At 42.6% G+C, this 16,537-nt stretch overlaps 1 protein-coding gene across 2 annotated transcripts in view; it reads left to right on the top strand.

The window, feature by feature from the left end:
• Positions 1–16,537, top strand: part of TUBGCP2 (tubulin gamma complex associated protein 2) — a 1,158,397-nt gene that overhangs the window by 227,566 nt on the left and 914,294 nt on the right. For both annotated transcript variants that reach the window (XM_044056780.1, XM_044056781.1), the window contains exon 7: positions 8,992–9,191. In XM_044056780.1, coding sequence (XP_043912715.1) covers positions 8,992–9,191 — 200 coding nt within the window. The remainder of the gene's footprint in view (positions 1–8,991; positions 9,192–16,537) is intronic.

Raw genomic sequence — 16,537 nt, 5'->3', positions numbered from 1 at the left:
TCGAAGGCCTTCCCTTATCTCCACCTGTTCCTCCTCCGAGACCTATCCAGTCTTCGGAGCTGGGAGAGGCTGATCTGTTGATTGTGGAGCCCTCGGTGCCGGAACCGTCTATTTCTCGGTCGGCACCGTTCACCTCGACTCCGTCGGATCCAGTGCCGGAGTCTCGGAGCCGAAGATCCATCCTTGGATCCGGGACTGAGAGTCGAACCGATATTTCGGTTCCGACTCTCCCTCTCGGAGCCTCGGCTCGGATCGACTCGGCTCCGTCCTCGGGGTCGATGCCATCGGTGCCTGTCTCGGGGATTCCTCTGATTTCTTCGGAACCTGGGGATGCCTCGACTCGGGACCCGGGGGCCTTCGATCTCATGAGGAAGGTGTTGTCTACCCAGACAACCACTTCAGCAGAAACGGCTTCTCCTTCCCATAAAGGTCCGTTATCCTCCTCTGCACCCACGGCTACATCTAAGCGTCGAGCACCAGTGTCTCAGCCACCCCTAGAGGGTGCCCCCTCTTCCTCGGAGGCTTCATCGGATGCCCCCCCCCCGAGGAAGTCCCGAGGAAAAGATTGTGTAAGAGGAGACACTTGGATTCTCCACAGGAATCCTTGACATCGGACACTGACTTGGATGAGTCAGAAGGGTCCCCAAAATCACCCTCAGAGGATGTCTCCTTTTCTGACATCCTGGAGATCCTAAAACAGAGAGGTGATCGGCAAGCCCTACCCCCTTTTGAGGATGAGTCGGTCTTGCTGAAGGCATTCGGTGCTCGCCCTTCCTCCTCCTGGGTCAATCCGCCCTTCGATGAATTGATGGAATTGATTGCTCGGAGGGCGTGGGAGACACCTGACACGGTGGAGCCAGTCCCTAGAAAGCCTAATAAATATATTACAGCCCCCCAAGATAAGGCTTATCTAACAAAGGGAGTTCCAGTGGACGCTATGGTGGTGGCAGCGGCCACGAAGAAGGAGATGTCTGAATCTTCCTCATCTGTCCATCCGCCTAACAGAGATTCTAGGACTATGGACAGGTATGTGAAGCGCATTTTTAGTTCAGCGGCTTTTTCCATGCGATCCCTGAACTATTTGACCCATTTCACACGGTTACAGAGGGATCTAATCAAAGAGTTGGGAAATACCCTCCAGGGTACTACAGATGCTGCTGTCTCGGAGAAAGTTACAGCACATCTCAATACCCTTACATCTATTGCAAACTCCTCCATGAGGCTGATCTCATACGCAGCCGAAGGGTCGAGTAGGGCAGCGGCTTCAGCGATTGCTCTTCGTAGACAATCCTGGATGCGCTTATGTTCCTTTATGGAAGCCTTCAAGTCTTCCTTTACTAACGCCCCATTTGATGGTGCCACTCTCTTTGGCCCCAAAGTAAAGGAGACCCTTACTCGGTGTGAGCAAGAGGGAAAGACTCTGTCTGCTGTCGGAGTCCGTTTTTCCACCCCATCCAGACCGTACCCCAAAGGGCAATGTGGTGGAAAAATGTGGTTTCGAAAAACCCCAAGGTTCTTTCCCAGGCACACAGGGTGATGCCCTCTAGAGGCAGAGGAGGGGCAGAGGTGGAAGACGCCGCCTGGCAGCAGAGGGGGTCCGCAAAACCAAGGTGACAGGGATACACTCCCGAAACCTTTCCAGCACTCCTGAGAGGAGGCCCGACTGTCCTGCTCTGGAGGCAGTCGGGGGTCACAGCTTTATACCCTCAGGCCTGGCAAAGTCTTACATCAGACAATTGGGTAAAAAGCATTGTTACCAGAGGTTACAGAATTCCCTTCCTATTGCCCCAATTCCGAGAAAAGACTCCCAGATGTACCGCCCCATCTGCGAGTCCCTGCAGCTATAGAAATTTCAAAGCTGCTAGAAAAAAAGAGTCATCCAACCAGTCCCAGCGGACCAAAGAGGATTCAAACTTACTCAAGGTTCTTTTTAGTTCCAAAAAAGACAGGGGACTGGAGGCCAATTCTGGACCTAAGCAAACTCAATACCTTCATCAAGAAAGAAAAGTTCCGGATGGTCACGCTTCAATCGATCCTTCCATTCTTACAGAAGGACGACTGGATGTGCTCAATAGATCTAAAGGACACATACTACCACATCAAAATGGCCAGGGCGTCCAGGGATCACTTGCGCTTCCGGCTGGGAGCCAGTCACTTTCAGTTTCGAGCCCTGTCCTTTGGTCTGACCTCAGCCCCCAGGGTTTTCACCAAATGTATGGCAGTGGTAGCGTCTCGCTTGAGAAGCCTGGGATTCCAGGTGTTTCCGTATCTGGACGACTGGCTCCTTTCTGCCACCACCGAGCGTCGACTGATTCAGGCCAGGGATTACACACTACAACTCTGTGTTCATCTCGGAATTTCCGTAAATTTCGAAAAATCTTTACTACAGCCATCACAGCATATCTCATTCATAGGTGCAGAATTGGATATGCGTTGCTTAATCCTAAGGCTTCCTCCAGAAAGGATAGCCTCCCTACAAAACCATATATCTCTTCTTCTATCATCCAGAAAATCCCCAGCGAAACTGGTTCTGAAGGTTTTGGGTCTCATGGCAGCTTCTCTCATTGCGATACCCTTGGGAAGACTGCACATGAGAGTTCTTCAATGGCTACTGTTAGCACAATGGTCGTTCCAACAGTTACCCCTGATGCACGAAATTCACATCACAAACATATGCAAATCACACCTGGCTTGGTGGCTTCGGACTTGCAATCTTTCCAGCGGAAGACCATTTGTGCTACCCACGCCGACAGCTATGGTGACCACGGACGCTACCCTGATAGGGTGGGGGGGCATCTTTCAGGGACAGACAGTCCAAGGCGAATGGTCCAATTTGGAGTACAATCTGCACATCAGTGTTCTAGTGTTGAGGGCAGTGTTTCTAGCGTTGCAACACTTTGCTCCCCTTCTTCCTCTAGGGACAATTGCAGTTCAGACGGACAACATGTCCGTAGTCTGGTACATAAACAAACAAGGGGGAACCAAGTCTTATCAACTACGCAGAGAGGCCATGAGAATCTGGCAATGGGCGGAGTCCACGGGTCGCTTTCTGATAGCAACGCACATCCCGGGGTTATCCAACGTCATAGCGGACAGGTTGAGCAGAGCCATCCTGTTACCTCACGAGTGGTCCCTCAAACAATCAATTGCGATGGAAATATTTCGCAAGTGGGGCCAGCCTTCCTGCGATCTGTTTGCGTCTCCAATGAACGCCAAATGCAGAAGCTATTTTGCCCTGTTACCCCCAACAGGGGAAGTCCCCAGGGACGCCCTGGTTCACGATAGGCCCCGGGTCTCCTATACGCTTTTCCTCCTGTTCCCCTGATTGCAAAATTTCTACAGAAAGCCAGCAACCTGCAAAGGACAATTATCCTCATTGCCCCATTCTGGCCTCGTCAAATCTGGTTTCCCTTTCTTCTGGCACACCAAATTCGGGAACCCTGGATCCTGGACCCAGAGCCGGATCTGCTGACTCACTCGTCAGGGGCTCCCCACCCGTCGCTTCTCTCCCTCAGATTAGCAGCTTGGCTGCTCCGCTTCCCTTCTTAGCCAGGTCTGATCTTCTATCCCCTGCAGTTCAAAATATCCTGGTGGCTTCTCATAAAGCTTCCACTACAAAGATTTACACTAGTAAATGGAAGCGTTTTGTGCACTGGGCAACTACACAACAATTGGATCCCGTAATAGCTCCTCTGAATAAGGTCTTGGAGTTTTTAACCAAACTGTTCCACCAAGGGGCTTCTCCTGCCACTTTGAGAGTGCAGTTGGCTGCCATTTCAAACTTTCATGTGGGAGAAAGTGGGGCTCCTATTATGGCTCACAGACTTTGTAAGGCCTTTCTAAAAGGATCTTTCCATATTAGACCACCAGTTAGAAGTCCTACTTCACCTTGGAACTTGAACCTTCTTTTATCACAGCTGATGCTACCACCTTTTGAACCAGCCTCTTCCTGTCCTTTGAAATTTTTGTCATGGAAGACCCTTTTTCTGGTGGCTATCACATCGGCCAGGCGGGTATCAGAGCTTCAAGCTCTTTCAGTTAAACACCCTTATTTGATCTTTCACCCTGATAGAGTATTTCTTCGCACTAATCCATCCTTTCTTCCCAAAGTTTGCTCCGTTAATAATATTAATCAGTCCATTGAACTCCCTACCTTTTTCAAAGACCACTCCAATAAGTTGGAATATATGTTACACAAGTTAGATGTTCATAGACAACTCAGATTTTACTTGGACAGAACAAAGGATCACAGAAAAACAGACCAGCTTTTTATAGCCTTCGCAGACAGCAAGAAGGGTATGGCAGTTACGAAACGAACCCTTTCCAAATGGCTTTCTGATTGTATTATTTTTGTTTATACTGCCTCTGAACAAACTTTACCTGTCAAGCCCAAAGGGCACTCTACAAGATCAGTATCTACATCCCTGGCTCATGCAGCCCGCCTACCATTAGACACTATTTGTGCGGCTGCCACTTGGTCTAAACCACATACATTCATTACTCATTACAAAGTAGACAGGATTTCTAGGGACAGGTCAACCTTTGGTTCCACTGTGCTCAGGAACGTTCTCCCGTGAGTTCCTCAGGAACATGGAGCTAGGGACGCTACCCAGGTGTAAGAACAAACGGCGAGATTGAACACTCTCACATATAGAAGTTATGTCCTTACCATAACGTTCCATGTGGAGTGTTCATCTCGCCTTTGTTCTTACATTCCCACCCTCCCACCCTCAGGAAGAACGTCCAGTTTAGGTGTCTGGTTTGGTTCTCCTGCTTCTGCCTTGCAGTTGTTGTGGTTATATTTTTCAACTATGTTTGTTCTTGTTGGCATGAATGTGTTATATTCTCTCTGTTGGCTTCTGGTTTGCTTGCAAACTAGATCTGAGGTAAAGGCAGAGGGGGATTGTGGGAGTTAGGTTGGTCTCTAGCTTCTTCTCGATGCAGAGCTTTGCCAAGCGGCCGACACGGAGCCGAGGATCGGCTCCGAACCCAGGTGTAAGAACAAAGGCGAGATGAACACTCCACATGGAATGTTATGGTAAGGACATAACTTCTATTTAGTGTAATCCTCATCCCTTGCCAGTAGCTCCTTACTACCACAAATCTACTATTATTATTTTTTCCCTTTCTATCGCAGTTGGAGTTCCTTTAGCAATTAATATAAGTATTCCCCTTCACAAGTGCATTTCTTTCTAAATGTGTCTCCTGTAGAATAGCTATTCTCGCTCTACATTTCTTAATATAGTTCACTACTCTTTCTTTTTTTGTATATATCTGTTTGGCCATTCACATTCAAATATAATATGGAAAGAGTTGCCATTATGGTAAGAAGATACTATTCCCACATGTATAGCAGCTTTTTTAATGTCTAGTTTCCCCTTTTGTGTTTCATGCATATAATAAAGTTAGGCAGGTTGATCTTTATATAGTTGTTTCTTGTAATATCCATTTGAACCTATGTCACATCTTGCAAGACTATTTTAAGGAAAACCCTCAAACAAAAGAACAAACACAGCCCCAGGATACCCCCATAACATATTAACTTAATATAAACACGCAAATCTATGTATGTCTTCAAATAGTGAATTTTAACCCTAATGAGAGGAACAGTTATCCAGATTGACAGCTACAGTTAAAGGCTTAGTTGACCTTTAATGAAGATTATGCATGCAAAGACGCATGGTACAGCCTTTGCTTCTACTTACGCTAAGTGCTGTCTGTTTCTGTCTTTTACTTATTTTTGTCCCAGATGTAGAAAACAATTTAAATGTTTTCAGAAAACATTATTTTTAGCTATTGTAAGAAAACAGTGTTCTGTTTTTTTTGCCCTCTTATCGGATTGTCTCCATGGAAACATGAGAGCCAGATATACAGTTGCACTTATTTACAAGCTTCTTCTGTTACACTGTGAACATTTATTTTTGGAAGAAAACTTTTCATTACATTCATTGTTCTTTTGTTTACTTGGTTCCACTTAAAACCTGTTGTTAGATCAAGCCAGGGACCATAATCGAGTCATTCATGACAGCCTATTATATTAAATACACTTTTGTCCAGGCTTTCTTCTTTTTTTACATTGCACTGCCTACATTTCTTAAAACTAAACAAGAATAGGGAAAGGAAAAACAACAGTTCCAAGGATGAAGCAGCAGCAAAAACTAATAAAAACCAAACCACCAGTCTGACCGAACATTTCTTAAAACTAAACAAGAATAGAGAAAGAAGGAAGGAAAAAACCACCTGTTTATTTTAGTATACCTGTTTCAAGCATGGCATTCTGACCTCTTTCATTCAACTTCCAAGCTAGAATTTTTTTCCTGATCCTTCTCTCTGAGCCCAGCAGAGGTCCTAATCAGTCCTGTCTCTACTACTAGTATTGTCATGTCAGTTTTGTCTATTTGTACATGTAACTTGACAAACTGAACTAAAATTTCCTTGTATCCACCTTCCCTAGCATCTCTATCCAAATTAACTTGAAGTCTTTTCAGTTTTAATTCTTAACCTCTTATCAGTTCTCCTTCCACCAGTTCTCCAGAATCCCTTCTGCCCCATCTCACTAAATATCTTCCACTTCCCCTATCTCCTTGGATTACATTACTCCATTTCTGGAATAATTTCTGACCCTTTTGTCTCTGTTTCTTTTGAACCCCATTTCCAAAGTTTCTATCTCCACCACTTCTCTCCCTCACCCATCTCTTTTTTTCCATTGCCATGTTAGCATTGACATGATCAAATTTACTTGTTTCTTATTTCTTTCCTACTTGTATCTAAACCTAGCCTCCTAACGTTAAAAAAAAATTAACAAATAAATTACAGCCCAATCAAAGATAAATAAATAACTCCACAAGTTGCTCCACAAACATTTAAGCTTTGTTACCACATCTGGTACCTCAGCTATTTGTCTTCAAAGGATATGACATCATAATATTTATTGCTTTGTTTTACACAGAAAAAAACAGTTAATCACACACAGTTAAACAATTAAACAATTCAGATATTTGCTACTTAAATATTTATTTAACATGTTACTTACTTGAGATATTTTCCAACATCTCAAATAACTTGCACTCAAATATATAAATTAACTTCCTGATGTAAATCCCTAGAGCATAAAGTCCTATAGTGCAAAATCATTTTCAATTATAGTTCCTTAATTTATTCATATCCTGAGAAGACAAATAACAGAGGTACCAGATGTGCTTACGGAGCAACTTGTGGATTTATTTATTTTTTGTTTTTTTTATGAAAAGAAATCAAGTCTACTAGTCTGTTTTTCTTCTTTTCTCAAAAAAATGTATATTCTCTCCATTGGGGGTGTCTTGCCTTCCATATGTCATTTCACCCTTCTTGTTCCTCTCAATCCATCAGAATCATTGAATCACTGTTGCGTTTTTATGCATTGCCATCCTAGTATATTTCATTGTATTGATTAATTATCTGTCACATTGAAGTCCCCAATATTTGGTTTACATGACAGTTTTCACAGAACTCTAAATAAATGAGGTGAATTGATGGTAGGACCATAAAGGCATCCTAATTTCAAACTTTTTCTATCCATTGTATTGACCTATGTGCATCCTCCTCTTTCTGAATAACCTTTACTGCAGATTGACACTAGTATTTTTTAATAATGTTGGTATATTTTAAAATGAAAAACTATCCTCATTACACAAAAGATATTTATTTATCAGCCAGCTCTTGAACATGTAGAAATGTAATAATTTAAATACAAACTGTCAGGAACCAAAGGTCTACTGCAGCAAATAATGAACGTGCAACAACAAACCACATAGGACCACCAGGCTAAAACAAATAAAAAACAAAACCTTCCATGTCTGAGGAAGGTTTTCCCGAAAGCGCTAACACAGCTGTAATAAAAGGGTTTTTTTTTTTGTTTTAGCCTGGTGGTCTATGTGGTTTGTTCTTGCACATGTATAAATGTAGTCTACAAGTATCCTGTGTGGGCTTGTATGAGTTCTGATAGCACATTCCTTCCGTATGTATTCTGTCACCCTCTCAGTTCTTGTAATTATGAACATTAATAGATGGCAGATGTTTATTTTGGAAGAAACTATACATGCTTCTGCTATCGTCTCTGAGATCTCTGCCATTGGATATTGCGCTTTCTTGCTCTATTTTTCAGGTCATCTGTTTTCATTTTTACTGTATCAGCTGCTAGCTTGTTCATCTTGCAGTTTTGTTGTTACACCTGATTTTTCATAGATATTTGGAAGTAGATACATTTTTGACTCCAAAGATAAAAGAACCTCTTGCTGCCTGCCAGTTCATTTCTTCAACCAACTGGTCTTCTCAGTTACTGATTCAAGTGTTTTAAACCTCTTCACCATCCTCTCCCTGTTGCTTTCCCAAAGTATAAAGCACCTTGTGTCTTTCCATATTTTTTGTCATACCATCTGCTTTTTAAACGACAATGTACACCCTTTGGGAGTTACTGCAGCTGAGGATACTGTCCCACCTTGTTTGGTCCCAAGTCACACTCCCTCAACACCAAGATATTTCTGACTAAATACTCTTGTATCTTCAGAACTCTTAAGATTAATCAGATGGCTCCTAATATAGAGAAATAATGTTGTTGTCTCACACTTGCAAGATTGCACCACACAACATTCCATCATTGTTTACAGGTCCATATGTCTTTCAGTGTTGTATATTCCATTGACAGCTGTTGCCATTAAAGAGATAGCGTGATAATGAAGATGAGCATTCTTTCTTCTCAGGAATTCACAAAACCTTAGCATTACCTACAAATGCCATTCACTGTTTTGTCGGTGATATGCCTGTGGCTGAACTGGCAAGGTTGCAGACAGACGGTTTTGTTTACATGGGATATAATGGAGGTTCATATGTATTTTCTAGATATTTATGGAGGCATGTAATTAAATATTTTTAGACTTTAGCAACTTTTAGAAGTAAAACACTATGACAAGGGGAATGGCATGTATTCTTAATGAGCGATCGATCTGTTCCCAGATTTATTGAAGAAAAATCTTCATTTGAGTATGGGCAGGTGAATCATGCTCTGGCTGCTGCTATGAGAACATTAATGAAAGAGTACATGATCCTGGTGACACAACTGGAACATCTGCAGAGGCAAGGCCTGCTATCATTGCAGAAGTTATGGTTTTACATTCAGTCAACAATGAGGACAATGGAAATCCTTGCTTCTCTTGGTAAGTTCACTTATCAGATCTTCAAACTGTTAATTTAGTTGCCATTTATTTCATTGCTTTGACTGAAAGCATCTTCAAAGAAAGCTCAATGGATGAAGCTACAAGCACACAGACATGATTGCCATACACCTGAACCATAAGAAAGTACCACTGAGGAGTGAAGCATGAAAAACACAGCATTGCAATTACATGTGGGCATCATGCCACACAAGTCCATCGTAATGCACACTGTACAGCAACATTCTAAAATGACTGTGCTTCTTTTTGCCCATTCCAGCCCACTGTAGGGGAGGGCTACATCGTATCAGTAGAATGAATACCACCATCACACAATAACACCATATACCCATCGTGCATGTCACCATTCACCTAGAAGGCACATCATCCTACTTTAGTCTTTGATATCATAAAGTCTGTCAATTTGCCCCTCAAAATGTTAGTGTGGTGGTTTCCTTACTGTACTTTAACAACAGGAGATGGAGGAGACACTACCCATTCTATTCTAAACAACACAGTTCATGAAATTTGAAACTCTCAGTGCTTCCTCTTTCCTCAGGTGACTAGGTATACCATTGCAGTGTGTAGATGTCTGCTTATGTAATTGTTCATTGGTAACAGCCTGGAAAATTTGCCCTCATTCTTCTCGGTGTCCAGAAGCTTGTTCATTGCAAGTTATGGAAACAGTAAAGTGTATGGAAGTAATACAGTCAGGAACATTTTTATTTAATATAATTGTAACTTTTAAAATGTATTCTGTTCTATTCATGTCCTACGGTATTTGTAATTTGCTTCACATTTTGTGTGTGTGAGAATTGGAATAAATGTCTTTATCTTTTAATTAGCCGGTGCTGTACTGGTCAGATGCCAGATTTCCCAGTTGGTCCTTTATGTGACAAATCTTCTTGTACTGTTCAGAATAAAAATCTTTACTCATTAGAGCTTTGATAAAGGTGCTTTATTATGTAGTAGCAGCACACAGTAGAAATAGAAATTAATCAATATCCAAACAAGACTTGAGTGGAGCTTTGATAAAGGTGCTTTATTATGTAGTAGCAGCACACAGTAGAAATAGAAATTAATCAATATCCAAACAAGACTTGAGTGTCTCAGATAACAGTCCTGATGAGCTGACCAAGAGATAGCTAATGATTACTCAGAGTTCTGTAGCTCTGATAAATGAATTACACTCTTCTTTGTAACTCTGAACTCAGAATTGTTTATTTCCTCTGTAATGGCAAAATTAAGACATTGCACGGTTTTGTATAGTTTCTGAACTTTTACTGACTTCTGAATATCTGAACTACTGAACATTTGACCTGACTTCTATAGTCCATTTTCTGAGTATCTCAACACATTTCTGTATATTTGAACTGCTGGATCTTCAAACTGATTTCTGTACATCTCCTGAGTATCCAAACTGAACTTATTTCTGACTAGAAATAGCTCTCATAGTACTAAAACCATATAAATTTCCTAAACGTTTTATGTGCCTCTTTAACCTTGGTTCTCAAGCCTTGTACCATATAAACAAGATCTGTTTTTGTACCAGATGTTCTGCACACTCTGTTTGCACATGTCATCCTTATCAGTGCCTTAACCTGAAGGTTATTTCACTGAGCTCATTTGTATCTCTTTCACTGAAACATTCCTTTCTGTTGAAACTGCATGTAAAATGTGAAATATAAAATGAAGATGTAGGTCTGCTTTAATGTGGCTGCATTAGGCCCATGCAACGAGAATCCTATATTTGTGTAGGATTTATTCCGGCAAAACTGTATGTCAAGCTTGTTCTTACTGTGTATCCTATATGTATGTAGGATTTATTCTAGCAAAACTATATGTCAAGCCTATTCTTAGTGTGTATCCTTGTGTGATGACCCTCCACCTGGGTCAGTAAGCAAGGACCATCAGTCCTCACCACTGGCACCAGTGGGGTCTGTTTACTGGGAAAATAACAGGTACAGGCACAGTATCTCCAGATGCAGCTCTCTGCATCAAGCACAATTTCCCTTAAGAGAGCACAGGGAACACACTCAATCTGGGGTCTGGATGTTTGTCTTTCTCCAGATCCCCAGTAAGACTCCCCACTGGTACAGCTATAAAGTTGAATCCTTAGTCGGGGTACCAGCCCAAGTCCTCCAACACTCTCTATTTCCAACCTGTGCTTTATGTCACTGCCTAATAGCTGACACACACACACCTGGGAAAGGCTGGCACAGGTTTACTAGCTTTGCCCTCTTTTGCCCAGACTATAAGGTAGTTATCACTGCCACCAGAACCCCTCGCCTGCTACTTTAAGGCCCTTAATAAAGGGTGTCCAATTTTACTGTGTAATATTAATACTAATACAAATGGTAGTTTGACCAAGAGTGAGGCTAGTAGGAGTGGCCCACAGAGTGTCACCAAATAAATATGCAATACAAAGATCAGCCACAATGAAAGGTTTCAATATATTTAATAATAAAAGAACAAGAAAATACTAAGTATATATTCACAGTGACATCAGAGTACAAACCAGAGGAAATATTTAAAATAACATTGAAGGAGAGGCTCAGACAAATAAAGAAAAAACAATATCTAAACTAAGCACAGAAAATACACAGAAGGATCCAAGGACGACCAAAGGCTTCCAAAATAAATCCATCTTTAATGTACAAAATGTAGTAGCATAAGCGCTTTCGTAGCAAAGCTACTTCATCAAATGCATTTCACAACTAAAATTCTTTACTCATTATATATACTAACTAAAAAGATCACATGACTAGAAACTTTGCTTACTTAAAGACATATTACTAAAAATGCTCAGTACAATATATTTATATATAAATATTAAATAATAAACATCCGACAAAAAAAAGTTGCGCACACACACACACATATATATGTGTGTGTGTGTGTGTGTGTGTGTGTGTGTAACTTTTTATTTTATATATTTTTTATTATATTTTATTAACTTTTTTAGGCATCTATTACAGGTTTTTGGTGCCAAAAAAGACGGGGGGCTTGAGGCAGATTCTTGACCTGTCCACAATGATCCTGTCTGTTGCCAAGGAGAAGTTCCAGATGGTCACCTTACAATCCATCCTGCTGTTCTTGCAGGAGGAAGACTGGATGTGTTTGGTAGACCTCAAGGACGCGTGCTGCCATATCCTGATGGACAGGCGATCTAGGAGGTTTCTTTGCTTTCGGCTAGGGGCTAATCACTACCAGTTCTGGGTCCTACCCTTTGGTCTTGCCAGAGCCCCCAGGGTGTTTAACAAGGTCATGGCAGTTGTAGCGGCCCACTTGAGGCTTCAGGGCATTCAGGTTTTTCCGTACCTGGACGATTGGCTCCTCACCGCCTCCTCCAGGCATCAACTTATTCAAGCCAGAAATTCCTTCCTTCAATTGTCAAATCTACTGGGTCCTACGATAAACCTTAATAAGTCCTCTCTTCAGCCTGTTCACATTCTGGACTTCATAGGGGCGAGAATAGATTCTGTTCAGACCAGGGTATTTTTGACTCCAGACAGACTTCGGAACCTGACCCTTCATGTCTTGGCACTTCTTCAGACTTCTTCACCCACAGCAGAGTTAGTCCTGAGAGCCTTAGGGTCCATGGCAGCAGCCATAAATCTGGTTCCTTGTGCACATCTGCATATGATAGTGTTACAGTGGACGTTACAAGTTCATTGGTGTCTGTTATACCAGCCCCTAAACTTCCCGATTCCTCTAAGCAAGGTGTGCAAACCTCCCTCATGTGGTGGCTTCAATCCCAGGATCTTTGAGAAGGACTCCCCTTTGTTATGCCCCTGCCCCAAGCCACGATGACCACAGACGCCTCCTGTCTAGGGTGGGGGGGCATCGCTCGGGCAGTGCTGTCCAAGGCACGTGAACCCCAAACAAGACCGTTCTGCATATCAGTGTTTTGGAAATGAGGGCAGTCCTTTTAGCATTGCAGGCCCTTCATGCTTCTTTTCCTCCGGGAGCTATTGTGATTCAGTCAGACAATATGTCAGTGGTCTGGTATATCAACAAACGGGGGAACCAGGTCCTACCCACTTTGTTGAGAGGCCATGAGAGTGTGGGAATGGGCAATCTCCACCAACCGTTTTTTGATGATAACACACATCCCGGGTCGGTCCAACATTTTAGCGGACAAACTGAGCAGGGTTATCCTTTTGCCCTACGAGTAGTCTCTGAACCCGTATGTAGAGGAACAGATCTTCCTCAAGTGGGGTCAGCCTTGCTGCGATCTCTTCGCATCACCATCCAATGCGAAGTGCAGCGAGTTTTTCACTCTAATTTCCCCTCGGGGGGAAGCCTCCAGAGACGCTCTTGTCCATGCTTGGCCACCTGGTCTTCTTTATGTGTATCCTCCGCTACCTCTCATGACAAAATTCTTGCAGAAAGGTCGGCAGTTGGGAAGCAGGATTATCTTCATAGCCCCATTCTGGCTTCGTCAAGTTTAGTTCCCTTGCCTACGGTCTCATCTAGTGGCTCCGCCCTGGATATTGGATCCCTTTCCAGATCTCATTTGAATCCCTCGGGAATTCCTCCCCGAATCTGTATAGCCTCAAGCTTACTGCTTGGATGCTCCAGTTCCTTTAATTGCCAGGACTCCCGGCCTTTCTTCCCCCATTAAGTCCATCCTGGTGGCGGCACACAAGTCCTCTACCAGAAAGGTGTACCGTAGTAAATGGAAGCATTTTTCCATTTGGGCTTCTCAGAGAAATTTGGATCCCTTTACCGCTCCTGTTCCAAAGGTATTTGACTTTTTGTCTCAAATTTTCCAACAGGGGGCCAGCTCTTCTACAGTTAAAGTCCAGCTGGCGGCTATATCACATTTTCATGTAGGAGAAAATTCAGGTTCTCTAGCTGCTGCCAGAATATGTAAGACCTTTATCAAAGGTACTTTTTTACTGAGACCTCCTATTAAGCATCATTCCCCTCTGTGGGATTTGACCTTGGTTCTTCAGGCCTTAGTTGAGCCTCCATTCAAACCCGCAGCGTCAGTTGATTTTGGGCTTCTCAGAGAAATTTGGATCCCTTTACCGCTCCTGTTCCAAAGGTATTTGACTTTTTGTCTCAAATTTTCCAACAGGGGGCCAACTCTTCTACAGTTAAAGTCCAGCTGGCGGCTATATCACATTTTCATGTAGGAGAAAATTCAGGTTCTCTTGCTGCTGCCAGAATATGTAAGACCTTTATCAAAGGTACTTTTTTACTGAGACCTCCTATTAAGCATCATTCCCCTCTGTGGGATTTGACCTTGGTTCTTCAGGCCTTAGTTGAGCCTCCATTCAAACCCGCAGCGTCAGTTGATTTGAAATTCATGTTGTGGAAGACTGCTTTCCTGGTGGCTATCACCTCAGCCAGGAGAGTGTCGGAGCTTCAAGCTTTATGCATGAACCCCCGTACTTAGTTTGTCATAAGGATAGGGTTTCTCTCAGGATGAACCCTTCTTTCCTTCCCAAAGTCACTTTGGAATCAAACATCAATCAGTCTATTAATCTCCCAGTATCCTTCCCTAACTTTCAAAATAAAGGGGAATACGAACTTCATTTGCTGGACGTTCACAGACAGTTACATTTTTATTTACATAGGTCTAAATCCTTCCGTAAGTCTGATCAGCTTTTTGTTTCCTTTGCCAAACCTTTTTTGGGGAAACCAGTTTCAAAGGTGACTCTTGCTAGATGGATCTCGCTTTGTATTTTGCAGGTGTACAAGGAACATGGATTACCAGAACCAGCCAGGATTCATGCTCATTCTGCCCGTTCTGTGGCTACATCTGCTGCATTTTGGTCCAGAGTTTCCCTGGATGACATTTGCTCAGCGGCTATCTGGGCTTCCTCTCACACATTTATGACTCATTATAAGTTGGAAATGGTGTCTAGAGGAAGGTCTTTTTTTGGTTTTGCAGTGCTCCAGAATATCCTTCCTTAAGGGCCTCCCAAGATTTTTGGTAGCTGGGGACTCTGTCCCACAGGTTGATGACCAAATGAAGTTAACTACTTCAGATAAAGAAGTGATGTACTCACCATAATGTTCCGTTTGAGTAGTTGGACTTCATTTGTCATCAACCTTCCTTCCCTCCTTCCCCCTGACCTTGGTGGTTTACGTCAGTCCTTGGACTCAGAGTTTCTAGGTCTGGTGAGCCTAGTTTATGTGATCATATCAGGTTATGTCTCTTGGGTTGATGTGTGTCACGCTGTGGGTGGCAAACTGGATCTGAGGGCTGGAAGGAGGTTGCAGTGTAGTATGGGTAAGGGGGAGGAGCTTGGAGCTCTGATCTTAGCTTGGAAAGCTGCCGGCTCAGATCTGTATTGGATCCGAAACCCACAGGTTGATGACAAATGAAGTCTAACTACTCAGATGTAATGTTATGGTGAGTACATAACTTCTTTTTTCTTTATATAAAAGTTGGTGGGTATTAGTACTTAACAGTGTTGTAATGCATCCTCTGCATTAAAGTTTGGGGCTTAGTACAGTTCTGGCCAAGTCTTACTCCTCTTTCAGAGCAAGTAGTTGTGATATTCTATGACATCATTTTAGTTGTGAGATTCTTTGTACTTTTTGTTTGTATGCAGTTTCAAAGAAAGAGTGTTTTTAGTATTAAACCGAAGCAGAATGGGGTGTATTATTATACTCATGTTTTTTTGTTGGGCCACCCTAGGTATAGGATTATTATGTGCATCGTGAATTCTTAGTGGGGTTGGATCCTTTACTCTTTGCTGAGTAGCGAATTGCATAGCATCTGATTTATTGGTGTGTATGAACCTCTTATTCTTATAACTCCCATTGCAAAGGCTTCTGAAATCAGTTTGCATTTTTTATAGGTTTGCTACTGTCTTGTCTATATTAAGTAAATTAACATTCACATACAGTCTTAGGTTTAGAGAGGGGAGGTCTAGTGTAGTATTGTTGATAAAAGGTGCAAACAGTAGTGGCCTGAAAACTGGGACGTGGGGTACTCCACTTTGAAAGTGCCTCATGTTTACTTGCATGGAATCCTTCAAAGCCCCCGGGCCTGTGGAAAATACGGCCCAGACCGCAGAATCCTTTATAAACGCATTCTATGAACACCTTCAGGAATGCATGGATCATGCAATCCCAAATAAAACCAAGATCCACTCCTCCAAAGGCAGACGTCCTGTCTGGTGGACCCCAGCCATAAACAAACTATACAATAGAAGTAGTAAGCTACTACATGATACAGCAAAATCCCAAAAAGGGAAGGCATCTCTGATCAGTATTAGCAAAAAACTACGGGCACTCATAAAATCGTCTAAGGCCAGCTTCGAGAGAAAAATTGCACAGGACACTAAGGATAATCACAAGGCTTTCTTTAGTTATGTTATGAACTT

Source organism: Protopterus annectens, chromosome 14.part0, assembly GCF_019279795.1.
Source record: "Protopterus annectens isolate FY-2018-M chromosome 14.part0, PAN1.0, whole genome shotgun sequence".
In the NCBI taxonomy this organism is placed as follows: Eukaryota; Metazoa; Chordata; order Ceratodontiformes; family Protopteridae; genus Protopterus; species Protopterus annectens.
The sequence above is the reverse complement of the archived record's forward strand: the minus strand, read 5'-3'. Positions and strand labels throughout refer to the sequence as shown.